Source organism: Colius striatus, chromosome 18 (assembly GCF_028858725.1).
Source record: "Colius striatus isolate bColStr4 chromosome 18, bColStr4.1.hap1, whole genome shotgun sequence".
NCBI lineage: Eukaryota > Metazoa > Chordata > Aves > Coliiformes > Coliidae > Colius > Colius striatus.
This window is the reverse complement of record NC_084776.1, coordinates 3,142,862-3,170,063: the sequence shown is the minus strand read 5'-3', so window position 1 is coordinate 3,170,063 and position 27,202 is coordinate 3,142,862. Positions and strand designations below refer to the sequence as shown.

The following is a 27,202-nucleotide window of genomic DNA, read 5'->3' as shown; positions in this document are numbered from 1 at the left end:
AGAGAGTGTTTCTGTTCTCCATTTAGCATCATGCTTTGTGATGCTGGATTAATTAACTAGGAAGTACAGCCCTAGGATGCAGCCCAGTTGGACATGCTCACTGGGTATACCTTCATACTGCATGTGTAGGAATGTCTTAAATTCACAATATCTGTTCTGGCACTATTGTCAGTACTCATATAGATGATATCATATTGTTCAGCACTGGCAAAGAAATAGAAGATGAAGAGAAGAATGTGACATCTTCAGAGATTAAAGAGATACTCCAAGAGAAACTATTAAAAGTATTGAGTTTCCCCTAAGCAATTACTTCTGCTCTTAAAGAAGCATTGCATGCTTTCCATTAGTTTACATTGTTGTATACTGTCTCTCTGGCTTGTGTTCTGCCAACTCCATATTTCACCAAACCACCAAAAAAAGGTTCCATCTCTCTATCTAAGATCTTCTGGCAATGACATCTGCAGCAATTCTGTAGGTTCCAGCTTAAACTTCATAGGATAACAGTCTTTGATCTGAGTGGCACCTTTCACTTCATTAACTTGAACACTAATAGCCATAGCATAGCTAGATTCATTTATGTGAGCATCCAGGGGAACTATTTTCACACTCCTTCAGGGATACCCTGCTTATTTACATGAGGGCAAGTAGGTCAACCATAAAATCTGGACACGTATTCTTCCCGAGTATAATGATATCATTGAATTGCTATCTAATCACAGAATCTTAGGGATTGGAAGGAACCTTGTATGTTGTTTTCCTTGCTGAATGCATTCAGTTGCTGTGTATGTACCATTTTTCAGAGTAAAATCTTTAAGAATTTGTTTAAATCTATGACATAGATTCTTTTCATTAGGCCTTAGCTATGAATACTCGAAAGAGCCTCCAATTCTTACCAAGAGGAGTTGGATATTTCCCAAGTCTCCTACTTTTTTCATTATAATCCAAGAACTGTTGTCTTTGATATTATCTCTCTGTTCCAGAGGAGTAATATTTTGGTTGGTTTTGTGTTATCAAGTCTGTGTACATATCTTAGATTTGATTCTTGAACATTTCTGACACATTGTTAGTGATTCACCAACTCATATTAATAAAAATGATCACAGTACTTTGGCTTTGTTGGAGAAAATCTGCCAATAGCCTAGAATATCAAGAAAAAATAAATCTGTTTAAAAAAGAGAAAACATTTGTATAGGAAAGATAGTGTATGTTAGCACAAGAAGTACATACTATTTCATTTCTTTACAGTAACTACAGCAAGTCTCACAATCAATTTTTCTAACAAATGCAGAGAGAGACCAATTTCCTCTGCAGTCTGTGCTCTTTTGTACTGCTTCTTCTTATTCCTCTAAAGAAAAAGATGATAGTGGACCAGGAATGTGGACACAAGGGATTGCATCATCCTTTAGAGGAGCCATTTGGAGGAGACCTCAATCAACACAGCCAAACACGAAGAAAAATGTGGTACAATAATCTCAGGGATATTTCACTTAAATGAGACTACATGGAATTTATGGCACTCGCCTTACTGGACATATTTCAAAGAAATAGTCTCAGTTGCTCACAGAATTACTCAGCTTCCACCTTCTTTAAAGACAAACCCAAAAACAACTCATAAAAACAAACCAGAAAGCAACAGGCAAGATCTCTAAAGGTCCCTTCCAATCCCTACCGTTCTGTGATTCTATCTGTGCCCATCAACTGGATTTATAAATCTGATTCCAGAGGTAACCAAGAGTAGTTGATATAACTGTCACTGGGGAAAACCCTGAGCACCTATCAACATCAGGCTTACTTTTTGTTAATGTTTGCAGAGGGGATTGAGCACTGTGTTATTTGCATTCACAACACCATAGGGTTAAAAATTAAAATGACTGATGCAATACCGTTATGAAACGAGAACAAGACAAGAATCAGCAAAATTGAACTAAATGCTGAATGGGGAAACAGAAAGCTAACTTTCAACAGGGCAAGGGCTGTTAAAATTAGAGCTCTCTCATATGGCCTGTCTTTCAGTGCACTTTGTTCATTCCCTGTCACATCAGTTATAGTCAGTTAGTTGCCTGAGAAGTTTGGTTTGTTTTTTGGGGGAGTTGTTTTCTTTTAACCAACCAGTATTACTCTAAGCTATCTAAGACATATTCACAGGTGGCTTTTTTAATCTTCTCTCTTTCCTATTTATTTTTCAAGTCTGTGCCCAAACACTACTTCTAGTTCTGCACCAGGGTACACTCTGCTTTTTCTCTATTCTGTAACTTCCAGCTCGTAGCCCTTAGTATATGTTCATAAAATCATGAAGGTGGTGGATAAGGTGAATGCTGAGTTGTTATTTACTCTCCAAAAACTTGGCTGTAGTTGCTGGAAACAGAGAGGAGATTGATTTAAAACTAGTGAAAGCAGGTTCTTCTCTAAACATCTGAGAGCGAGCTGCTCCAATTGCCTTCCATGGAGATATAGAAGGCAGATATCAGCAGGTTCAAAAAAGGATGAAGCAGGTTTATGAGCAGCATGTTTGTAAGCAGTCACTAATGGGGGTAAGCAGAGATTTAACTTCTAACTCCCCTGACATGACAGTGATGGGAGCTGGGGGAATACAAAGGTTTATACAGTTGCTGTGAGCAGCCTCTGGAAAGGACAGCACCCTGGATGGTCCATGAGCTGGACTCTGGAGGACATACCTGATGTTTTTAGTACAACTGATGTTTCAATCTCAACTTTCCTGCTTACAGAGTGCAGGAGGCTTTTCTGGTGGCAGAGTGACTGTTATAATTATTTTTTTCAATAGTTTCCTGAGCCTTTCTTCACTATCCAAACAAACTGCAGCACACCAATTTTATCTTGTGATACAACTTGCTTGTTTTTTTAACTTGAGTGTTTTTAAGGCACAATTGAATCATTACCTCAGTCTCTCCTTTTTTTTCACAGCACTATGTGCCTTGCAGAAGGCTGATTGCATGGAGATACAGTTTTCTCTAATTTACCAATTTTACTGATCTTTACATCCCAGGGTAGATGATAACATTAGGAAGAACACTGACTGTTCTCCAGTGTGGCAGCTGATTGTGATCTGAGATTGGTCAATTCATTCTTAGAGTCCTTCTTACTTCATGCTTACCCAGGGATGAGAGGACAGATCCTGTTGCTGGATCCCAGTAGCTGCAGTTATCACTGCTGATTTCACTGGCTCATGGTTTTGTTTATGCAAACTACAATAACTGGTATTTGTTACCTGGAACTGGTAAGTGCAAAGAGGAAATTTCTCCTGCATCCCATGTCATGAGGTCCACACTCTTGCTTTTCATGAAAGCTTCTGGGTTAGTGCATTGCCTACATAAAGACTTTCTCAAGTCCTGCAAACCCAACAGTCAGCAAATGCAAAAAGCTGCCCCATGGAATGTGCCATCACATCCCTGCTTAGCTCAGCATTTAGACAACTGAATTTGTTGCTATAGTTTTATTTAGAATAAAAAATGCTCAGTTATTAAGGCCAAACTAACACAAAACATCACTATTGTGTCTTTAAATTCTGGCACAATTTAAAGACACTGTTTACACTTATTTGCTCTTTCTTTATAATAGAGAAAAGCTGCAGGTGGCTTTTTTAAAATGATTTCTTCTCTTTGGAGGAGAAGGAATGTTTGGGAAATAGAGAAAGGGGTAAAACAATGTTGTTAGTCCTTCAGAGTCTTTAATGTGAAGAAACAAAAGTGTTCCAAAATGACTTGCTTACAGCTGCAGAACATGTCATGGAGTAAAACCCACCTTCATGAAATGGGTGAGAAAGAATTCTAATTGTTTTGAAGTTCTTATGATCACTCTGCATGTGCTTCATTGTAATGTGATACTAAAGTGCCTCAATTATGATTTGTATATTTTGGTGCCAGAAGGTTTTTTTTCATATGCTAAATTATGAAGTTCTGTCAGCTGCTGGGCTGTGGTATAGAGATACAGTAAATCACATTACATTTTGTCATGGATTACACAGAGCAATAAATTTGGGAACACAGATCAAAGTAGTTTCACAATCACATCTGAGTGTAGGAGGGGTGTTTAACTTGTAGAAAATCTGATTTAGGTGAAACTGTTGCAGTTCTTGTGTGAATCGGAAATGAATTTGAGTGTTTTCTTAAAAATGAATAAGGTACAAATCCCCAAAAGAGTTCGCTTGTATTTAGTTCAGAGGAGTTAATTCTGACCTACAGCTGCAGGACGGAGAAGGGATAAATAATTAAAGCATTGGGAATGTTAGGAGTCTTGCAATGTCTTATTTATGGTTTTAATTGCTTTCATGATTGAGCAATATATTCCATTCTCTGTTTAATTGAGACTTTGCTGGACTGGCACAGAGTTAGTCATCGGTACACAAATGCTTCCTGGCTCCACGAAGTTGGCATTCTTTTAGGGAAGCTTTGTTACCTTTAAAACTACAAAATGTAATCCAACACAATCTTGCTAAGGAGCACTGATTGCTTCAGATTATAGATTTGTTAGGGGATTTGTTGTATGTTCAGTGTTTGTCTTTCCAACTGTAGAAGCTTAACTTTTCTTGGGCTCTCACCTAATGATGTAACTCTCTGAAACTGAGTTAACTAACACCAAGTCTGTCCTTTTGTTTCCTGATTTCCTTCTATTTAATAAAATAGATTTTATGTTAAAATGATACATAAGTAGGATATTTTTTTCTAATCATTATCTTCTTTTAATCATTATCTGCTTTTTTCCTGACATAAAATTCAACTTAAAACAGCGATGGAGAATCTAACAAACAAAAATCACATTCTTACCCCTTAACAGTTCTTTCAGGAGCCTTATGGTGGTCTCTCCTTGGCAAAACCAAGCTTGTAAACTTATCTGATATATCACATCAAGTGTGTGGGCCTCAGAAACCTCCAATTTCTGAGAGAGTTATGTATTATAAAGCTTATATTAAGCAGTTTTTGAGTGAAGTCATGGATCAGTGTCACACCTTAGTACCGCTGCCTTCTACTTGTGGAGGAAGGTTTAGCTTTGACTTGCATCTTCAAAGATGTTTAGCAGCCTAGCCCTTGGTGGTTTTGCTGGCTGTCAGTTGTTTGGGTAGCAAAAACATCTGGGCTTGAGTGATATGACCTACTCTGTAAACATCTTTATACTAGAGTGGGAGAGAGAGACAGTGTGCACATGAGCAAGTGAGGTGCCTGTGTAGCAGAGGTGCTCAGTATTTCTGATGAATACAGGCAGCTTGTAAAAGCTCAAATAATTCCCTTTGGGTGCATGTTTTATTTGTTAAGGGTCTGAAAAAGAAACTGCCGCCACTTTAAATCACCATCAGAATTTACTTGGACAGAACAGAAGAAAACCAGGAAATATTAAAAGTCATAATCCAGGAATGTATTTGTGCTGTACCAGGTTTAGGCATGTAATGGCTGGAAAACCAGGCTTCAGTACTTTAACGTGGAGAGTGTTGCAGTCTCAACATCTTCACTAGATTTGCAGAGTTCATCTTATGTGAGTGATGAGCAAAAGAAGGAATTGTGCCATAATGTAAAAGCCACCCATCTCCAAACTGTTTCAGCAGAATGTCACAGTACATCTTCAAATTGAACTATAATTCACTATCTGTGCATTAAATGTCTGGTGCATGCATCAATACTGTCTTGTATAATGAGTGATTAAGGTATTGAACAATTTCACTTGGCAAACCTAGACTATTCATCTGTTTTGAAAACCTTGTATACAAGGCTTGTACCTTAAGTCAAACCGTGCAGTTGGTTTTAAATGAAGTGCCTGACTCACTGCAATATTGAATAGAAATCAGTATTAGTGGTGCTGGGAAATGTTTGTATGTTCAGCAAATCCATTGAGATGAAGCTAGTGTTTGTGTAGTAGGGTAAGGATGGTACCACTTCAGCGTCAGACACCTTGCAGTTGCAGTCTCGTAGGAGAAGTTTTGGAAGAGTTCAATGTCTGCATTTAATTCCTCTACATGATTTCAGAATGATTAGAGATACACTGTTGGTTTAAATGAAAGGACTGGAAATTCCTGAGGCACAAATTGCACAAGCAGCTTCTCAGCAGGCCTCCATTAAGCACAGGATTGCAATACACTACAGAAAGGCAATTCTCCATAACAGGTAGTGCCAAATTCATTTCTATTCATTCTTGGTGGTTTTTCCCCAATGAAAATTACTTAGCACATGAATGAGAGGGCTTTTTTGTTCCTCCTAAAGATCTATGTTTAAAAAACAAAGTATAGACCTGCAAAACTGAACTGTAAAATAGAATATTAATAGGATTTGTGAGTATGACAGGTTGGGGTTTCTATCAGTCAAAACCCTTGAAGTCGTTTGGCACTTGATTAATTGTTCTGTTAACATTGTTTTGGATATGGAACTAATTTTAATGGCCCTTTATGTGGCACAAATTATGTATTTGAGCTGGGATGCTATTTCCAGTTACACAGAGATTCAACTTGCCATTTGGTTTATTCTGGTTGATGAGGAGAGCAGTAGCAAGAGCAAGGGCACTGGCATAGGAAGTCACCCACTGTCAGTATCAGAGGCACATAAGGAAAATACATGTTTCAGGCTTTGAGGTCAAAGTGAAATTTTTCTGTGCAATCAGATGAACTTAAAAGGTGATCTGCTAATCTCTGAAGTTTAAACAGATGCTGTACAGAGTGTTCTAACATAATAACCAAAATTGCTACAGTTACCCATTCTGCAGGTCATTTTCTTTTGACATCTGTCAAATTACACAATCTTGAATTTTGCTACAAAGCATAATGCTGTCAAAGTTAAATAGAAATATTCCAGAATGTGGAGTGGTGTGTTGTTTTTTAAGGTAAATGGGCCCCATTTACATTGGTTCTTTGATGTTAAATTCTTTGCTGTACATCAGAGAACAGTTGCTTCTTCCCTGGAGCAAGTTTTCTTTCTTCTCCTTCCCCCACCCTTTGATATTTTTTTCCTTCTCTCTTTTTTTTTTTCCCCTTACACTTTTATCTAACTAATTATGGAGGATCAGCTTATGTATGGCCATCATTTAGTAAGTTGCAAGCATTTTCAAAAGTGATTATTCCATAGCTAGTACCATAACCAGATTCCTTAAACTTGCTTTTCTGTGGGTGCATATGAGAATTGGAGAGTCATGTTGAGGGGGGTGTTTTTTCATGTTCAGGGAAGACTGAAATTGAATTAAAACACTGCTAAATCAGTCAGAACAATGTAACTCTTATACAGATGAATAGGATTTCACTGTGTGTCCTTAACTCCTACAGATCTCCCCACATTTGGGTTGCAGGCGTTAGTTTTTGTATTATTTTTGTAGCACCATTGAAATCTAACTATCCATCTCAAAATCACCATTCCAAAGTTGGAAAATACAGAATCACAGAATCATTTAGGGTAGAAAAGACCTTTAAGGTCATCGAGTCCAACGATGAATATTAACGCTGCCAAACCCCACTAAACCATGTCCCTGTGCACAAATTTGTACTGTTCCAGAAAACTCTTAACAGCTGTATTTTTGGTAAACATTCAAGATGTCCTAAATGCTTCCATGGATGTTGATGGAGGATGAAGTTGTCCATCTGTCTCCTAACCTCATAGCACAGCTTGAACCACTGTTTCCACTAGATACATCTTATACCTTACAAATGACATAAAAACTTTGTAATTAGGCTAGGACAGGGTTTGCTTTTAGGTGTAATCCCATCACAGATCCTTTGCTCTCTTATTCTTAGTACTGTGGTTCTGCTTCATGGAAAGAAAAGAGGACAGTCAGACGGTGTTGGAGCAGCACCCATTAATTCAGATACCGTAGTGCTAATGTCATTTTTAATTCTTATGTGAAACATTTGGTTGGAGTCGTTGAAGCAGTTTTTGCTTGGTTGAAGCAGTTTTGCTCAGCAACCACAATATGATGCTTTAAGGCTTGTTGTCGAATTACAGTTGTTTTTTAAAACCAATTAGCTGTAACAAGGACATAATCTTTTTAATGCAGGAGTCCTCCCTCTGTAATATAAAATAACTGCATGTGAAATTGTCCTAATCAGATAATTTCAGCTAAAATACGTATTAACTATGTGAAACTAAGCAGAAGTTAATTTTTGAATCAGTGGAATTCCTCTATGGCTTATCCAATTTAAACCTTTTTATAATGAAAATAGATATTACAATTGAGATTTCTGACAAGTTTTTACAGAGTGTGAATTTCAACAGCTACCTCTCACACACAGAAAACTAGTTTAAGACCATTAGCTATATTTTCAGTGCTGCCCATTGCTATAAAAAGAGTTAGACTTTAATGAATACTGGCTGACCCTCCAAATGTTCACCTTCCAGTTGGATTCTTATTCATTATGTTTCTGAAATAGCATGTAACCTGAAAGCAAGGGAATGCCCTTAAAATAAAATAGAGGCAGCCTATGCTTTATACAATAGACGAGCTGTGGAGCCTGTTACAAAAGAAGGAGCCCAGGAAACTGCTGCTTGTGTACACTATGCCATTTTTAACTGTCTAGTTTGTCAAGAGAAATGTAATAGAAATCCTCTGTGGTGTTCACTGTACACAGCTATGTGTATTTACTTTACTGTAAGTCATTCCTTTTAAAATAAGAGAGTAAAAAGGTGCTTTTTTTGTGTGTGTAACAGTGCTCTGTGTGCCCCAGGGGAGTAGGTTTGTACCTCTCCAGTCTGCAGAGCAACAGCCTATAGTCAAAAAGGTATTAAATTAGTTTAGTCATAGGTTTTAAAAAAGCAACAATTTCCCATTTCTGCAGGATAGGAAGATGGAAGAGAGTGTTCAAGTGCATCACCATCATTAGATCCTTGCAGCTCAGTGCTGTGCTATAACTTGTGGAAACTTCCTTCTGTAGAGCATCACTGATGCCACCTGTGCAGTCCTTGGTGATGCAAGACTGTGTGGTGTTGTGGATCTAGAGAGAAGAGCTGAAGTCAGTAGGTTTTTAGTGCCACAGGGTTGAGACAGTCAATGTTAGACAGCTAGAGCCCATCTATATGTGCTTTTGCCATCTCCGGTGGAAGTTTTGGTAGCTCAGTACTTCTGAACATCAGACCCCTCAAATAAGGATGTTTGGGGCTGCAAGGAAACGCAAGAATTTGTGGTTTGTTGATGACTGAGACACAACTTATAAATATTTTGCTAATTGGAATTTGTTAAAGCTGTTGTAAAATAACATGTGGTAATTGCCTGTAAATAAACTGGTAGGATAGACTTTCTTTGCCTTCAGTCATGAATAAAACACTGAAATTCAGCATATCATTCCTTTGGATCACTTCTGTCATGGCTATTGGAGGTCATCCTGGTTCTACTCGGTGTGAACAAACAAGGTCTAATTTGTTTATGGAAGTTATGAGTGTTTTTTAAATTATTTATTGAGATGTCTTCGATGGGTTCAGGAGGTTATAAAGCTGCTTCTATGAAAGATGAAGATTTTTACCTCAGGCAAGTTGAGTGAGAGCAGCTGTAATGTGATCTTTGCAGTGCCTTGCTGCCTAGTGTCTCTCCCTTTCTGGGAGTAGCACTAATTTCTACTATTACTGTAATTCATTTTTTCCTTTTCTCCCAAAAGATAAACTGGCAGTTTCAGTCACTTTATGCAGTGCTGGCAAAACAGTAGCTGAAATGAGGTGACAGTACAGTGGAAAGAGTGTTAACATGAGTACACAGAGAAGGGTAGCATGCACAGAGCTTCTGGCATAACTGCTTCTGTGTGACTGCTCCCTTTTTATTTATGCAGCCCCACAATACACCTGGCACATTATAAATGATAAATGTGGAAGAAATGGAATTTCATTTCTCTGTTACCTCAGATTGTTTTTGTATAGGCTGTCTTAAACCAATATGTAGTGCCATTATCTCTGTTTGCAACAAAAAACGACCAAAACATATGGTCAAAAATCAGGCACAAATTTGATATTGGCTTTGAGTAACTTTTTCAGTAGATTTTTTTTAGTACCAACAGACATGAAATAAAGGCCTCCATATGTTTCATAATCTTGGAATTTGAAGGGATTCAAGATCTTAAATTGCAGTATCATGTAAACTTTCAGATTATTTTAAACTGACTGTAATATACTTATATTAAGCTGCACCATACATAACTGCCTGGATTGTACAGGATGATTTGAGCCCAGCTGTGCTTGGTGGTGATTCTCAAACACTCCCTGCAACTTTAAGCTGCTAAGTTTATAGTCCAGTAAAATCAATAAGACTATTTGCTTGAACGAAATCCCTGGTGTTTGCAGAAATGGAGTTTTGGTCTAGCAGCTGGATCCAAAGCAAGGTTCAGAGGCTTCCTGGGGCCCCCGTGGCTTCTGTGGTCCCCCGAAACAGGCGCTGGCACACAGGCAGCGGAAGGAGCGTGTGTTTGTGTGCTGGATGCTGTGCTGTAAAGCTCAGGACGACAGATCAAAGATTTGAACACGAGGTCAGATAGATTTTGAAAACTTAATCATCTTAAATTTCCTTCAGAACTCAGTTTCGTAATATTCTGTCCCCCGAAGAAAATATTGTTCTTAGACACCTGTCCTCAAATTTTAGAGCCAAGAACATGAGAGTGCTCAGCAGTTCATCTGAGGACAGCCATTTGAGGCTGGTATCAATATGATACCGTGGCACTTTGCAAGAAAAACACAGGTCAGAATTGTGTCCTGAAATGCAAAAGAAATTCATTTGTAAATTCATCTTAGTATCAAATTAATTCTGAAATGAAATGATTTGAAGAAGAAAAACTTAAGAGCTATTTCTCCCTGCAACTATAGAAATATTTGCTTATTGAATTCCAAATGACAAAGCAGCCGTGTTTTCAGTTAGTTTATTCTTCATCTCTGAGTTGGGAAAACAGCAGACTAGAAGGACAGAGCCATGTGTTCAAGAGCTCCTGGTTGATTCAACTGCCTTTTGGGTCAATTTTCAGTGTCATTACCACCTTTCAATAAGAAGGACCATGCAATGGGACAAAAAGCAACTGCAGACACCATGCTGAGACATGAAGTTGTGCCTTCCATGTCGTGTCATACCCAGGCAGCCTGTCCCTGGGACTTTCTCCTTGCCTTTTCCCTCCCTTCAGAAATGAAGTCACACTGATAAACTCATGTGTGTGTGTTTTCTCCTTCCCCTGCCACACATACTCACTCACTTTTTTTTTCTTATTCCACAGAAGTCTTTATGTTTTTCTAATAATTGGCAGCAGAGGTACAATTTCTCCCCTCTTTTAAGTGATGAATAGTTGGCCTGAGATCAAAGGCAAGCCCTTGCAGTTTTTTGGCTGCCACGAAAGGGCGTTGGAGTTGGCGCAGGTCCCGGCCGCTCAGCGATAGGCATGTGGATGAGGTGCCAAGCAGAGGGGTCGGTGGCAAAGTGTCTGTACACGTTCATCTGAGCTAATCTGGCTGCCTTTTGTGTGTGTGTGTGTATGTGTGTTTCAGGCAAACAGCCGGCTGAAGCAGACTGAGAAGGAGTGCAGTCAGAAGCTGGCTAAATCCTCACAGGTAGGTAACGAGGAGACAGGAACCTCACATGAATCTGTTTGATTTGGAAACTTGATGAAAAGTGTAATTGCTTTTGCTCTTGAAGTGTAGGTCTTCATGATCAAGAGAAGCCCATAACTGTTTCCCAAATCAAACATCTGGTGTCTGTCTTGCAGATTTTAACCTTGCAAAAAACCCAACGTTAAGCTGACTTGAAGACATGAATTGGGGGGGGGGGGGGGGGGTGAGTTCTAAATTTCATCTTTTTCATCTACTTTTTCACCTCCTGAGGACCCAAGAAGACCAAATCCTCCCTCAGTCAGTGGGAAGGAAAGGTGATGTGCCCCATCAACTAGCACATCTTGTAAAATCGGGAGCAGTTGTACAACCAGGACTTGAATTTCATGTCACGAGGTGGTGTTTGCCTGCACAGCTGATGGCAGGACAGCAGTCCCAACTGGGCCCTCTTGATGTGTGTCATTGCTTCTAGCCAGTTCAATGTTTCTGCCAAAAACAACACTTTGAAGAATGTCAGTGTCCTGAAAGCAAACTGGCTTTGACTTGAGTTTTTGTTCTTCAGAGTAGCCTTTTGAACACAGAAGATGAAGACGTGTGTTGAATTTACATATATGCTTAAAAATGATAAGACAGGATGACTTTTAAATATTTCAGCTTTCAATTTGATTGACAGGTAGTACTGAAGTGTGAAAAATGATGGAGATGCAACCAGAAGTTGAGCTTTTAATAATAAGAAAATAGCCACGAGGATTTATGTGGAGGTGTCATTCTTCTCATTCCTCCCAACCACAGCTGAGTGTCTGCCTTTTGCTTCCCTAAGTGTGTTTTCAGCTATAGCAATAATAGTCTTTTAAATAGTCCTTTAAAATCAATAAAGACTCTATAAAGAATGGTTAAGAAGCCTCCAGACTAGGCAGAGGTGATCAGTGAAACAATGAAAAGGAATGGCAGACTTTATTACAAGCACACCAATGTATTTTAAAGCTCCTGACTTCAGCTACATTTGAGTCTCAATATCTGTAAAACCTGTCCAAAATTTTGACTTTAACTATTTCACTGAAATTTCATTGGACTGTCACATTTTCTCACACCATGTTTTTGAGACTTCATTTGTCAGAATCACTGTTAAATGGTTTTTTACGCCATATTTCAAAAACAGATGTATTTTGTGCACATTTATTTGCACAGAGAGGTTGAGGGTTCTCCATTGTTAGAGATACTCAAAACCTGACTTGACATGATCCTGAGCAACCAGCTCTGGGTGACTCTGCTTTAAGCTGGTCTCTTCAATGCTCACCAATCCCACAATTCTATGATAAAACAAAGAGAATGCTCTCCTCAATGCCTTTTTTTGAGAGCAATGTTGAGAGCTTTGTTTGTAAAGAAAGAAGGAAACAACAGCAAAAAAACCCTCTGGCTTTTGTATCTTGCCATCTGAAGCTGAATAGCAGAAAATCGCTAAAACTCAAAAAGTTGCATTTTATGCATGCCAGACCTTAAGGAAGAAGATCTCTTTCATTGCTAACTCTATTTTACCTTTCTTCATTGTCATTTTTATGCCATTGTCGTGCCTAGAGAGTGTAATCAAAAATCAGCCTCTCTATGCCAGACATAGTTTACTGTCAATACAATAATGGTTCATTTGTTAAAGGCAGATGGAATAATTTAAGCATTTCTGAATTTTTAAACAAGGGGTGAGGGAAATTGCTCTAATTGTTACAGTGGGAACACCTAGGTAGTGCAGTACACAGTAATAACTGTTTAACCTAAATGTCATCATAAATTTTGTCAGATGGAAATTTCTTGGCCTGAAGAATAGTCACAAAATGGAACATTTCTGAGATGTGTTGGGGTTTTTTTTTCAGGCTCAGCATTGCTGTAGCTAATACACTGCTCTCTTTATTGGGGAGAGATGGACCCAATGGCCAGGACTGGCATTCCTCGGCGCTTTCGGTGGCAGACACAACACATACATCATATGGCAGGGCCATTTGGCACAATAAAGGAGTTTAACCCTGATGTCTGAATTTCTTTACTTCTGTGGGTTTGAATCAAATCCCTGAAGTTACTTGAACACAGGAGTTTTTGTAGCTCAGTATTAATAATAGGTCAATTGCAACTTTTCTTGTGGTCATGTTGCTGACAACATCTGTCTAATCTTACTCTCTGTGGCCTCTTGGAACATTCACTTTTAACACCCACACAGAGAAGATATTTCAAGAAATTTCCTCTGAAGTTTATACAAAGTAAACAGATTTTATTTTTTCTTTCTCTGAAAAGTACTGCACAAAGCAGATCTTTCTCCATCAATTCATGCTGAAACTTCCTTGTATGCATTTCAGGACTCCCGTGCTAGTCCAGGGTCTTAACCCAGTAAAAGCTTTAAATCTCACTTCTGTGTTATATTAAAGGGTTTGTTGTTTTGTTTTCTTTTTTTAAAAAGGGACAAAATGGAACACACGCAAGGTATAGGCTTGCATGGCTTCAAGTTGTTATCTTAATAACTTCCATGATCCCTCACTTTCTCCTGCTTTCTCATAGCATATGCAAAGCCAAATTTGTGCAAATTGTGTCATGGGAATGATGATCTAAGTTGCAAAACCAGTGATACTGCTCAAATCTCCTTAAAGAGTTACACCTATCCAAATAACCTCTGAAATTTGACCCATTGATCTCATTAAGAGCAAATCAGCTTCTTTTTTGGATGGGATATTTTTGAATACATGTTAGTTTTTGGAACAGAAATACAGAAATATCCATGTAGGTCCTATTCATAATCCTTGTTACTCACTGGAGAGTAAAACAAATTTACAGGAGAGTTTTAATCAGTCCTTTTCCCTTTCCCCAGTGATTCTAATGCCTTCATTTATAGACTATTCCTTGTTCTGTTAGTCCTGTCCTATCAGCAGTTCTAAACACCTCCCTTTCCTTCTCTTTTTCCTTAAATAACTGTGGCCTTAGGATAGTTAAATGTTTCTTTACCAATGAAGAGGACTTGCAAGTCCATCACACAAGTATGAGCACTCTGGTAGTCTCTCCCTAAGCTGCCTGTGTGTTGAAGTGTTTTTAGAAGTAGTCTATAATATGCTGCTACAGCAGCTTAACCTTGAGCTTGAATATATGCATTAATGGCAGTGGCTCTCCCATATGTTTAGGTGCTTTGTTGGGTGATGACTTGTATGTCAGCATAAAATTCTGTAAATATGCCCGAAGGAGCAGGTTTAGTTATGATTTTCCCCAGTGATATAAAAGGTGAAACAAGTACATTTCAACAAATCATGAATGAATCACAGAGGTCTAGTTTAAGGGTTCTGGATGTTGAATCAAGTCCCTACTGTATTGCTAAGTAGCCTATGCTCCTTTCAGCAGCTCAGAAATTTTACTCTCAAGTTTAAATTTCAATGCAGTATGTAAATTTGAGGGTTTTTTTTCTTCTCTGCAGTATCAAGCTATAAATTATCCTTCTAGAAAACAAACACCACCATCCCTCTGTAAATCTGCAGCACTGGTTCAGTGCAGTGGAAGACTTGGAACACGCTCTATTGTGAAGATCACAGATGTGCTTTGTTCTCATGAGTAAATATTTTGGAATGTCATAGTGGAAAACTCTTCCAAATATTTTGTGTTCAGCAATTTTTGCCATTTGCAGCCTTTACTATATTCTTTTCCTCTGCATGGAATTTCATGCTCGCTGGTGTGTAATATGTTAATTCAAACTATTTTGCTTGCACAGCAGAGTTGGCCAACACCATGCTTTTACCCAGCATAAAAACATGCAAAATACATGCCTTCTACTGAGGAGAGATTTAACATGCTGTTTTCTTTTTAGATCATAGCTGAACTTAAGACAACCATTTCCTCTCTGACAGAGGAGAACAGCCGGCAGCAGCTTGCCGCAGAGCAGCAGCTCCAGGAAGTGGTACAGAAATTTGAAGATAAGAAGCAGCAGCTGATTACAGATAATGACAGAGCAATCAAGGTAATCTGGGGATTTTAGGCACTGATGCTACTGGCTGTTGGAGTGTAATTAAAAGTTCTGCAGTGGGCAGATGAATGCAGGTATCGTTCCTGTTCACACAGCGCTCGCTCATTCCATTCACTGGACCTTGACTTTGATGTAGTTGATGACTCAGGCTCTCTTTCCTCTAGCTGATCATCTGCCTGCATAAAACGTTTGGGTTTGGCGTGTTTAATCCATCCACTTCAATCAAATACTTGAAACTTTCCTCTTCTCTTTCTTTTAATGTTGATTCAGGTATTTTCACATACTTTCAACCCCTTAATACAATGCTTTTGGTACTTGGAAATAAAGGTAAGAAACAGGAGAGCTGAGCTGCACCACCTGAGAGCCAGTGGTGTGGCACAGGTTGTAGCTTGGTTTCCACCTTTCTTATTTAAGGCTGCATTGATGGAACGTTCTTAAGTTCCAGTGAAAACCCAAGTCTCTGCCAAATACAAATGGAATAAAGTGTTTGTTATTTGTGGGTTTTGTTTTTCATTGCATTTCTCCCTATTTTGCATCAGAGTTGCATTCTGTCTCTTTTTTCAAAGAGACTTTAAGAGTCTGCAGGTTCTGACTGTTCCGACTGTGTCCCTTGCTGCTTTGACACCTTGATTCAAAGCAGCTGCAGAGGATCCCACCTGAGAAGCAAGCAGAATTTTATTTTCTTTTTAATTTTCCTTTCAGAGTACTAAAGAGCAATGGACATTTATTGAAACTATGTAATCTGCTGGGGTTGACAATGAAAACACTTCATGAAATGTAGCATAGGAGAAGGAAAATCCTTTTTTACTTTGTAAAGACGTTCACTAAACAAAGAATCCCATTGTTGAATCGAGAAATTAATGAAAACTTGAACTCTGACAGTTCTTCTAACATTTCTGAAAAGAAACCTTGGGTGTTTTCACATGTTGCAACTATCTGTTGTTCTGTTATGGTACAGTTAATGTTTTCTTCTAATGTTTGAATGATTTGTGTAATGAAATCAGGCTGATGTTACTTTCTCATCTTCTACAGAGGATTCTTTTTCCTTTCTTTCATAAATTGCTTAATGATTTTCTATGTCTGCCATTTTACATGTTTGTTGAGGAACACAATTTTCTTTGTGATCACTCTTTAGCCTCTTCTGTCAAAAGAATAAACCATAAAAATGTTGGCTATAATCTGATATCCAAATTCAATCACCAGAGGTGGTTTTTATTATCACTAAGCTCTGTAAGTACATCGTTAAATCCCATTAGTTTGGGGTACAAGTGGGTTTATGCCATTTGGGAAATGTACTATTTATACTTCTCCTTCCAATGGCCATCTGAGTATACAGAAACCCTGTAACAGTGGAAGGGTCTTCCATAGAGTGAGAAATATGCTGTAAGTCAAGCTACCATGTATGGTACTTTCTTGAGTTATATATTTGAAAATCATGTTTTAGAGCATTTACCAGCTGTTTTTCTTAGCACCTGGGACAAATGCTGCTGTTGAATTTCTAGATTCCCTTGAATTAAGTTACATTCAGTGGGAGCAGTTCAGCTGTCAGTAACAAGAGTTTTTGAACACTCATGATTATAGGTTGTAGGAAATCCTTCTCCATGTAAATCTGTGCTCAGCTACTCTGAGCTTAATTTTCATGTTATTATCTCACAATGTAATGAAACACATAAAAACTGCACAGGTTTCCTCAGCAGTGTCCCAGAGATTTTATCACTGATGCTCTGAGTATGTTTTATAGGACTTGATCAACTTAGGGAAGAAATTGCAGAAGTTGTTACACTTGGAGTGCTTGAACTTTGTTTAGTATTATTAATATTCTACTTTTTAAAAAGTCTTCCTTTGAAACTACTGATTTAATGTAAAGTTACTGAAAGTCAGATACTCAAACAGAAAATTCTTAGGAAGGTGAACTGCTGTGTGTGTTTCTGGAAACAAAGGGATGTTTTTAATGTTCGGTCACTTAGTGCTTTTAGGAACCACACATACTTCTGGACAAGCATATGCAGAACTATTTTGCTCTTTATTGGCCTGGAGCAAAAAAAAAACCCAAAAGATGTTCTTGAAAATAGAATCCTAGATGTCCTGGAGATGGGGAACATCATCCAACCTAGGGCAAGCTGAAGACCTTGAAAGATGATTAAAGAAACATTGCAAAAACAAAGCCATTCTTAATATAGCATAAGCATTTGAGCAGACTTAATATAGTATAAGCTATTAAAAATGTTATCATTAAAAAATGGCTACTGGCTAAATATAACATTGGTTTAAACCAACACTGAGGAACAGATTGTAATTTCCTTTATATGGTATTGGGTGACTTCCTGTAAGACCTTCCAATTATTATTTCCTTTCAAAGGGAGAAATACATTTTTACAGAAACCAACTGGCTCTCAGAGAAATTTTGGATTTATTCAGTAAAGTGATATCCAGATGTGGATGCCATAATACATGATTTGGATGTTAATTCAAATTCCTGACTCTCTTTGCTAGTGAAAGGTTTCTGAGTTGTTATTATTTCACAATTGTATCTGTCTCATTAATCTTGATTTATTTTTTAAAATGGTGTCCTAAACCTTAGTGAAAAAGAATAAATGAAGCTTTTAAGAGCATTTTGCTTCGTCTGACAACCTAAAACCCTCATCTGAGCAACCCTTTTTTTGGCTTCAGGTGGCTCCAGTTTGGGTCAATTTGAGACAAAAGCTTAAAGTCCTTGGCATTCGGTGTTATACTGTGCTTTTTCTGGCCCAAAGTCAGACTTTGTGGTGTCAGAGTCATAAAATCAGGATAACATTTTGACTGGTCACATTCCTTTCTTGTGGCTTATAAGGCAACCAATTTAGATGCCATTGTGTTGCAATGTTTAATAGCAAAGACCTGAGAAGCAGTGACCTGACAAGGTGTTGAACAACTGAGCGTTTCCTGTCGCTGCCGTTTTGCTGCTGTTGAGTTTGAACCTGTTGGGATTATGACAGTGTTGGCACAGAGAGCGATCCCAAAAGCACAGCTCACCCTTCAGTGGGTTGGAGATATCTTTGCTTTGAACTTGCCAGGGTTTGAATTCTTTGGAGCAGAGAACAAGGACAGTGCAATTGTCCTGTCATGAGGCAAATCCAGCAAAGCTCACCTGGTCTCTGTGCTGTGCCTCTCCTGTGATGTGCTTACACTTCAGTGATCAGGAACCATTGGTTCAGACTGCAGAATAAGTTGAGAGCCCAATTATATTAATGCCCTGCAGATGCTTGGAAAAAGCTGCTTAAATTGCCAAGTCTGTTAACCCATTTGTGGTGCTTTAGACTTGGGTTTCAGAAGGCACCTCCAGTAGGGGTTTGGGTGCTGAACTACTGAGGTGGTCTATGCAGGAGCTATGTTGGTCACTGAAGTGTAACATAAGCTTATTAAGACTAAATTTAAACTAGCTTTCTTGCATCCTGATAGCAATCTAGCCTGGAGAACCTGGAGCTCAATACAGCCAAGTGGCCAGAGCCCTTACCTAACTTTTGGGCTGCTTTTGGCAGTGGTTACTGTCTGGACTTGGCTCTAGCATAAAGTCAGTTGCCTTGTAGAGATACCTTGAGGTTATTTATGAAATCCCAGCCTTAAGAGTTTTTTTTTAATGAAATCCTTTTTTGTTCTGGGACTGAAAGTACAAAACAGTTCCTGGGACTGGAGCTGCAAAACATGTTCAGAGCACTTTATTGTAGAAGTTGATGGCCAAGTAGAGGCTCCACATCAAAAAGTAGATTCTGGAAAGAGATGGATGATGGAGAGCATGCAGCGACAAACCCACAACAGAAAGGGAGAAAATGATGCTTTTTTGCCAGAGGAACCACATTTGTCATTTGGCTCATGTTACAGATTCTAGGATTCTGTTCTATCCCCTGAATTAACACCAAAATTTCATTAGCAAAACATGGTTTGAAGATGACATATTTCAACACTTTGTGTGTCAGCCAGCTTGTGATCAGATTAATTCTGTTAATAAATGAGACTTAAAAGATTTCTAGGAAAGAATGTCATATAATAATGTTCCCATTTGTTTGAAAAACTTTGAAACAGTTGTTTTTCTTTGTTATGTTTAAAAATGTTGAGAGGGGAAAAAAATCAAAAGTGTGTTTTATAACTGTAGCAGAACAAAGGAGAAAACTTCTGGTTTTAAATGCACAACATCATCATATATTTGTTAGATGCTGTCGTGTCTTGGAGCAAAAAGATAAGTTCCTCTCAGGAAAGATTGAATTGAGGGTTTTATCATCACAGTGAAATGGCTTAATGTAACTATAACAAAATACTTACTCTGTTGTAGTTCATAAAACTTCCATGAAGCTAATTTTGCCTGTAGTTCCATTTCATTATAAAACATGTTTATTAGCAAATTCCACTTGCGATACAAAATGATAAAAAGACAAAGCATGTGAGAGCTATGGGAACATGAGCTGAGTGACCATGGTCCTGTAGAAGTGTCCTGCCTTACTGGAGTACACCACTGAACTCTGCAATAGCCAATGTTGGGTTTAGGATGAAATAAATAATTCTGACTTGTTGATTTGAAGGTCCCAAGCAAAGCTGGCTCTCAGTGTTTCAGATATCCTTATTAGTGCTTATTAAGTCATCAGAGAGCATACAGCCTAAATTGACCTGATCTACAGTATAGAGAAGAAGCATTTGTGTTCTTGTCTTACAAATGAGAGACTGGTAGTCTTGATTTTGTGTAAGGTTTGTGTCAAAGATGGAAACTAACTTCAGACTCCTAAGCTTTGGATTCGTGTGTCAGTTGGTGCATCAAATCTATCTGCAAGGACAGATTCAGGATCCAAACAGTACAAAAACCATCCAGGACTATGTGGTTGGAGTGATCTAGCAGGGAGATCACCCAGTGTTACAGCCACATCCAACAGTACACTTGTAGTCTTGTCAGACCCTTTTGAGAGAGCTCAGCCATGTGTAACTGACAGCACTGAGGACATTAATTGCAGGAAAAAAACCAACCTGAAAGCTTAGTGTAAACTAAAAACTTGTAGTGAAAGACCTACAGTATTTCAAGGACTTTTTGTTAGGTGGGTCTTGACTTGCTCTCTTCTCCAGCATCCACTGATGCAGTAAGATTAGCTGTTGTAATCTAGACTCCTGTTGAATTGCTGTGTAATAAACTTTTGTCAGTGGGACTCACATTATTTATAAGCTTTTTGAAAAGTATTGTGTTTTTTATTTTAACTTGACTGAGTGTCAGGGTTTTTTGGCTAACAATGCCTCTTAAAAGGAAGTTAGTGTTGAAGCTGTCACTGGCTCATGTCTTATAAGGCATCTGGTCAGAACATGCATTGCTGATTGTGGTGGTTTGATGGCCACAGACATGCCAAATTCTGTCAGTCATTGAAGATCTTCAGAGATAAGTATGTCCCAAAGTTCTCCAGAGGGATCTCTAATCCATCCAATTGCTTTTGTGGCTAAACATGACCATGATAAACCATTTGGTGTGGTGAAACATGGAGTTATAAAGGACCATCTTATGTTAATATACAGAGTCATTCTTCATGGATCTCTGTTTCTTTGTTGCTGACTGTAGTCTATAATAACACTAATAACTCTGTGGTGTCTTTTTATTAGTGGGGAATTACAGGGCACCAACATTTATACCTCAGCACTGTAAAGCAAGCATTAACATTTACCAGGCAAAAAACATTATCTTGCTGGTAATTTCCTATGTTCTGTTTGATCAACAAAGGAAGTCCTGTCTTCCAAAAGGATAAGTAAATGAAATCTGCAGGTTTCGCTTTCTCTTTTACATGAGCTCCAAACTGAGGCACCTGTTTTCCAGTGTTTGTTTATATGAATATTAGTTTCACTCTAATTCTGTCTGTTAGAGAAACGAGGGTGTAGCCTCAAGCTTTTCAACTGTTGCTCATGCTGTCTCTTGATTGCATTACATTCTTATCTTTGAAAGGCTGTGTTGATACATTCGTTGTAAATGATAACAAAACCAGACTGATTTTTGTGTTACAGATGGTTATTGATCACAACTGAAATTCTAGTTTTTAAAAGTGCTCTCTCCTTTTCCCAATCTTATCTCTTTTTCTGTTGCCACAGAAATTATTTCATTGTCTGAAGCAGAGTACCTCCTCTTCAAAATTACAGGGTTTCAGATGTTTGGCCAATCAGGCAATCCAAGTGGCTGAGCATCTGTAAGTACTTTAGAATATCTTTGACATGCTTTGTGAGACAAAGAATTGAGTCATCTTTTTTTCCTGCAGCAAGCTTTGCACTCTGGCATTTTTCTTGACTTTTCATGTCTCAACACATTGAAGAACTTACCATGGCCAACAGCAAAATCATTCTTACAAGTTTTGTAAAAGACTAGAACTAGTCCTCTGAACTGCACTCCAGACTTATCCAGCAGGTTTAGAAGTTTGTGTTTTTACTTTTTCCTACATTATCACTGTTGTCCCCAGTGTTTTGCCTTCCCTCCAGAAGGCACTTTGCTGCATGAAGTCCTTTCTATTCTTTTTTAGCCCTAGAAGGGATGCCATCTTACCTCTACCAGTCTCCAAATTATGTAAGTAAATATTCTATAAAGGCAGAACAAAGTATGAAGTCCTCTATGGCTAAGCTATCAGTTCCTTTGATGAAGTGGACTACACTCATTTTGCACTGGAAAATGACAGAAAGGAATTCAAAACAAGCCATAAAATTTACTGCTTTTAACTGACAAGACCTGAGTAATAATCCTGAGTAGGGTCCTAGGCAATTGGACAGGTACAGAGAAAACACTCTTATTACTAAGCATTAAGTAGTGCTGACATGAGCCTACACAGCTAATAAAGAGGAGCAGACAATGTTTATAATATAAGAAAATGAAAATTAGCTTTTTTAAGGCTCCTGTGACAGTTACAGATTGCTGTTGCATTTCAAAGAGGGTTTATTCTCCAAAGAGCACAGAGACTTTTATGTGGAGGAGAAATTGGTGCTTAGAAAGACAGATCTGGGGAGATACCCAGAAGTTAGGAGGCAGACTGCCTGGGAGGAAGAGCCTGTGCTCAAAAGTCTGGGACTTTACAGGAGAGTTGAGGGGGGGAAAAAAAAGATAAAGATAAAAACAAGTGTCTAATGTCCTTCAAACCCAGGGCAGCTGTAAAACAGTCTGCATAGAACTGTGTAGACTTTCCAAGGGCTGTTCTTTGTTCCAGTTCCAGTGAGTTCCTGGAACGCAGCCTCCTTCCCTGCTCCTGGAACAGCCTTGACTGCAGGGCTTCTCCAGCCGTGTAGGTGGAAACACAATATGTGTGAACTATATATTCAACCAACAAAAGATTACTGGAGAAAATGACATCTTCAAAGCAAACCTTCCATAGTCCACAAACATTTATTACTCTGTAGTAAAGATTTTTAAAGCCTGGCACAGTAATACAAGTTGCAGGGTTTGGCAGATAGAGATTTGGGGATGTGGATATCATCTACTTACCAACCTCTATTTCCCTCTAGATATCTTTGTTATGGTGTGACTCATCCCAGGAGTGAGCTGAAATAGCACCAGATTGCACTGGCTGATTCCAGCATCACTATACAATTCCCAGTTATTTGTGAAACATTTGTGTAAACATCTTATTTTACAAAGCTGTATGTCCTGATACAGGTTGCTTTTGGTTTTACACCAGTCACGGTGCTGGCTGCTCCAGGGATATCAGCAGGAGAGAGTCACTGAGGATTTCAGCTTTATGCATTAAAATGCTCTTGCCAAAATGAGTGTTGACTTTAGAAATCTTCAGATTCCATTTAGAATTTTCTGCTGGCTCTCCAGATTTACGTGTAACTGAAACTGGAGCAGATCAAATAGCAGAGTGTTTTTTAAAAGATGACTGGCTGACACTTTTGAATGGCAGATCACAGTGAAATAGAAATATCTTTGTTAAACTTACCGTTTTCATAAGAGTTGGGCTTTTCTCAAGTGTAATAAGAGAAACCTGGTGAATCTGATACCTGTACAGAGTAGCTATTTACCAGTATTTAAAGGCAGGGTAGCAGTGTAGAATCAAGTGGTCAGTAGCACTCTTGCAGTTTTTGGAAGGCATTGCCTTTATTTTCTGTAACTAGAGAGGTTTTTTCCACGCAAAATGAAAACACCTATTGTTCCCTTAGCATTAAAAAGATTAGTTACAAAGAGATACTAAAGGAAAGCAGCCAAAGCTGCCATATTTCTGCCACTTTCTTGCATCAGTGAAGTTGAGAATAAAGGAACTTTCCAAGTTACAGTACCGTACTTGAAAAGGGGAAAAAGTATGCGGCGACTTTTATCTGTGTATTCAGTAGATCAGATGGCAAACTCACCCAGACAGCCTAGCAGGGGAGCAGCTTCTGCTTTTCTCAGCAAGCCCTGAGTGGTGTGAAGCAGCACCAAGTACAACATCAAAAGATACAAAAACGCATCGAGTGTAAAGTTTGGGTTTTTCAAAACATCTGTCTAATTAGCACAAGTTGTGTATTTGTGAATTCTAGCTCTGCCTTTCTTGCAGCTTCCTGCTCAGCTGAAGTGGCTTTTTCATCTCACAAACTTGTGTAAGAGGTTAAAGCTACAAATACTGTCACCAAACCTGAGCCTTCCTATGCTTGATATAAACCGATCCTGTTTCCTTCTCGCATCAATCACTCTGTTGTTGCTCAGCTAGAAAATGTGAGATGTATCTGCTAGCCAAGGTTTTTTTTCCTAGGAGAGCGAGATCATTTTAATTGAATGTTATTATCATCCAGTTCTTGTGGTTTGACATAGATTCAAAGTGAAGCAGTTCATCTGCTTAAAGAATGCGTAGGCACTAATGTAACAACCTCGCTAAGTTTTCGGATGCTTCCATCCTAAGGGAAATTGGTTTGACTTGCCCTTCAGTGGAAATTTTGTGTGCTATTGGCAGCCAAAATAACACTAGAGTCCAGAAACAGAAAAGATTCTGTTCCTGTATGTCGTACATTGTTCCTTTTCCCATTAAAAGTCGTATTGTAAACCTTTTCAGTAAGGCTCAGCACACCTTGTTGCCACCCAGTCCAAGGAAGCTGTGTGTGTTCATACAGTACATGTGGGATGAGAAGGTGAAAAAAATAGGCTAGTTTTATTGAGAAGATACACTATTTTTCCAGCCTTTTGTATGTGGATTCTGCACTTAATGTGCATACTCCATCTTGCCTTGGAGTTTGGCATCCCTTCCCTAGGAATGATTTATTGTTGCCGATTCATGAACCATCTACACTGTGTTGATTCTTTTCATTGATGAACAGGATTTTATATAGACAATATTTTATTTGTTGACCTTTGAAAACAGATATGAAGAAGGCTGGGAACTTGAGGCTGAAGCTTGTAGGGAAGACTGGGAATCTCAAGACTGAAGATTTTTCTTAAGCTATTCTGTGCAGGCATCAATAGGTTTTGTATCTTTGGCCTCAAGAAAGCCTGAGGTCCTCCAGTGGGGAGACTATTTTATGGACCAGAAAGAGTTCACCTGTTTTTTTAGTTCAGGGGTCTGCTGTGAAATCTGTTCTCAGGAAACTGAAACAAGTGTTGCACACAGGATAAAATTTAGAACTCTAAATGAGCTTCTTGGCAACGTCTCCTTCAAAACTGCCAGAGAACAGAGGACTGGAAGAGCAGTAAAGCAGAGATTAGTCAAGCACAACAAAAACCTTGTTCCTCTGACACAACCACTTTTAACTCCTTCTGTTACTAAAACTGTCTCTGCTTATTTTTAGTTGAAGCCTTCACACCACTGAAGTAAAAAACTTCAATTAAGTCAGTGTGTTCATAATTATGTGTGACTCTGTCCCTGATACAACAGTTATCTGCAGTGCTGGTGAAGATACCTGCTGGAGCTGCCTTCACCAGCTTGTCCAGCCAACCAAGAGATCCAAAGTTTGTATTTCTAGTGTTGAATGTCTCCTGCATTTGGCATCTCAGGAGAAATACATCCTCAGTGAAAACCTCACATTGCCAATTATGAAGAATTCATTAAGATCTGCTCAAGTTCAAAGCAAAAAGGCCAGTTCCTCACAGGTCAGGGCAGCTCTTTTAATGGTTCCTGCTTTGCCTCCAGCAGCAGCTCATCTCCAGAACTTGTTTATTTTTCTGCCAGGGCTGTTGGCAGTTGAATAGAATCATTTCAAATCACCTCACGAGTATTTTTATGCTGGAAACCTGTGCCCTGAATATGCCATTTTCCTGGCCCAGCATGGCATGAGATCATGTGTTTCAAATCTGTGTTGGCCTCAGAAGACAAAACATGCAATGCACTGTTTGCGTCCCTTTTTGAGATCTGCTGTAAAAGCTCAGCTCAGTTTTGCACTGGGGTTTGCTCTCTCACTGTTTAGACCATCACAGAGGAATAATCTTTCAGGTGTGGGGAGGAAGGAGAGCATCATTGAATCCTGTCCTGAAAACAAGTCAGATAATTTGTGAAGCAAAAGTGAGTGAGTGTATCTTCTTCTAGAGCCAGATCAGGAGAATAGAAAACAGTGCCTTTTCCTGGGAAATAATTAGTATAGACATGTCAGCATCAAAGCTTCATGCAGATATGCTGTGGTTTAGGAAAGCACAGCATTTGTGTTCTTGCCAAACGAGAAGCAGTGCTAATCCTAAGAGTCCCTGTCCAGGAGTGCAACATTTTCATTTCAGTAGAGGGTTGTGCTAGATCTCTGCACTAGAGCTGTTGAAAAGATGTTTAATCCTGAAATGCTGCAGTATCTTCCTTTGTATTTTCTACGTGACTGCTTGGGGGCTGCCGTAGGTACCCATGCGTGATACCATGGTTCAGCTCAGCCTTTCAGTTCTTGTTGTCAGCATGGCTCCCTTCCCACCCTGCACCCACCCTTCCACCAGGATCTGACCTGGAGGAGCCAAGGGAAGAGGATGTGCTTATTCAGGGAGGGATGATGCCCACAGGCGAGTGTTGGTTGTGTTGCACCCATGCCAGGAGCCCCAGGCACTCTCTGTCCTGCAGCTCTCTTCCACATTTGTTATGTAACAGAGGGTGAAAGTACAAACAAGAGAAAACTAAACATGCAAAGTCACTTTGTTTGCTTATTGAGAAGCTTGGGAGTGGCAGAATAAAACTGTATAAATCAAAATGCAGGTTACCAGACATTAGATACCTGCAGGAACACCTGCATAATTGGACCCAGGCAGAACTCTGCAGGCAGCTTGGAGGAGAAATGTAAGATGTGTGTTGATTCTCTCTGGCTTCAGAAAAAAAACCCCATTGCTTTCCTTGATACAGCAATATTTAAGTTCCTTATATTTTGTTCCTAATGTTACTATCACTCATAGTTTTGCAGTTGTAATTTGGCAAGGTAAAACAGCAATTACTGAAGACTATGCAACTATTTGTTTCATATCAGTGGATTTTAATTGTCTGCAGACCTGGAAACACCTCTGACCACAGCTGTGCTCTAAGCTCCAAGGAGCAACTTGTACCTGATGTATTTTCTTCCTCCTCTGAGAATAACACATCACTTCTACTTATATTTGTGTGAGTTTGAAAAGCAAGGAGGACACAGGAAAATGTGAAGTGATTGATGGGCAAAGAATACAGTGAGGTCTTTGTCATCACTGTTAACATTCATACTTGCCTTAAGTGCTTACTTGCTGTTTTTCCCTTTCTACTTTCCCTTACCAGGTCTCCCCTCCTTCCTGTGTTGTATGGAAATGTGCATTTGCAAGTCAAGTTTGGCATTGCTATGGACTCATTTGCTAGCA

At 38.9% G+C, this 27,202-nt stretch overlaps 1 protein-coding gene across 2 annotated transcripts in view; it reads left to right on the top strand.

Moving 5' to 3' along the window:
* The window catches only part of CEP112 (centrosomal protein 112), a 157,148-nt gene that overhangs the window by 101,833 nt on the left and 28,113 nt on the right, over positions 1 to 27,202 (top strand). For both annotated transcript variants that reach the window (XM_062010711.1, XM_062010710.1), the window contains 2 exons: positions 11,430 to 11,492; positions 15,319 to 15,468. In XM_062010711.1, the coding sequence (XP_061866695.1) occupies positions 11,430 to 11,492; positions 15,319 to 15,468 (213 nt within the window). The remainder of the gene's footprint in view (positions 1 to 11,429; positions 11,493 to 15,318; positions 15,469 to 27,202) is intronic.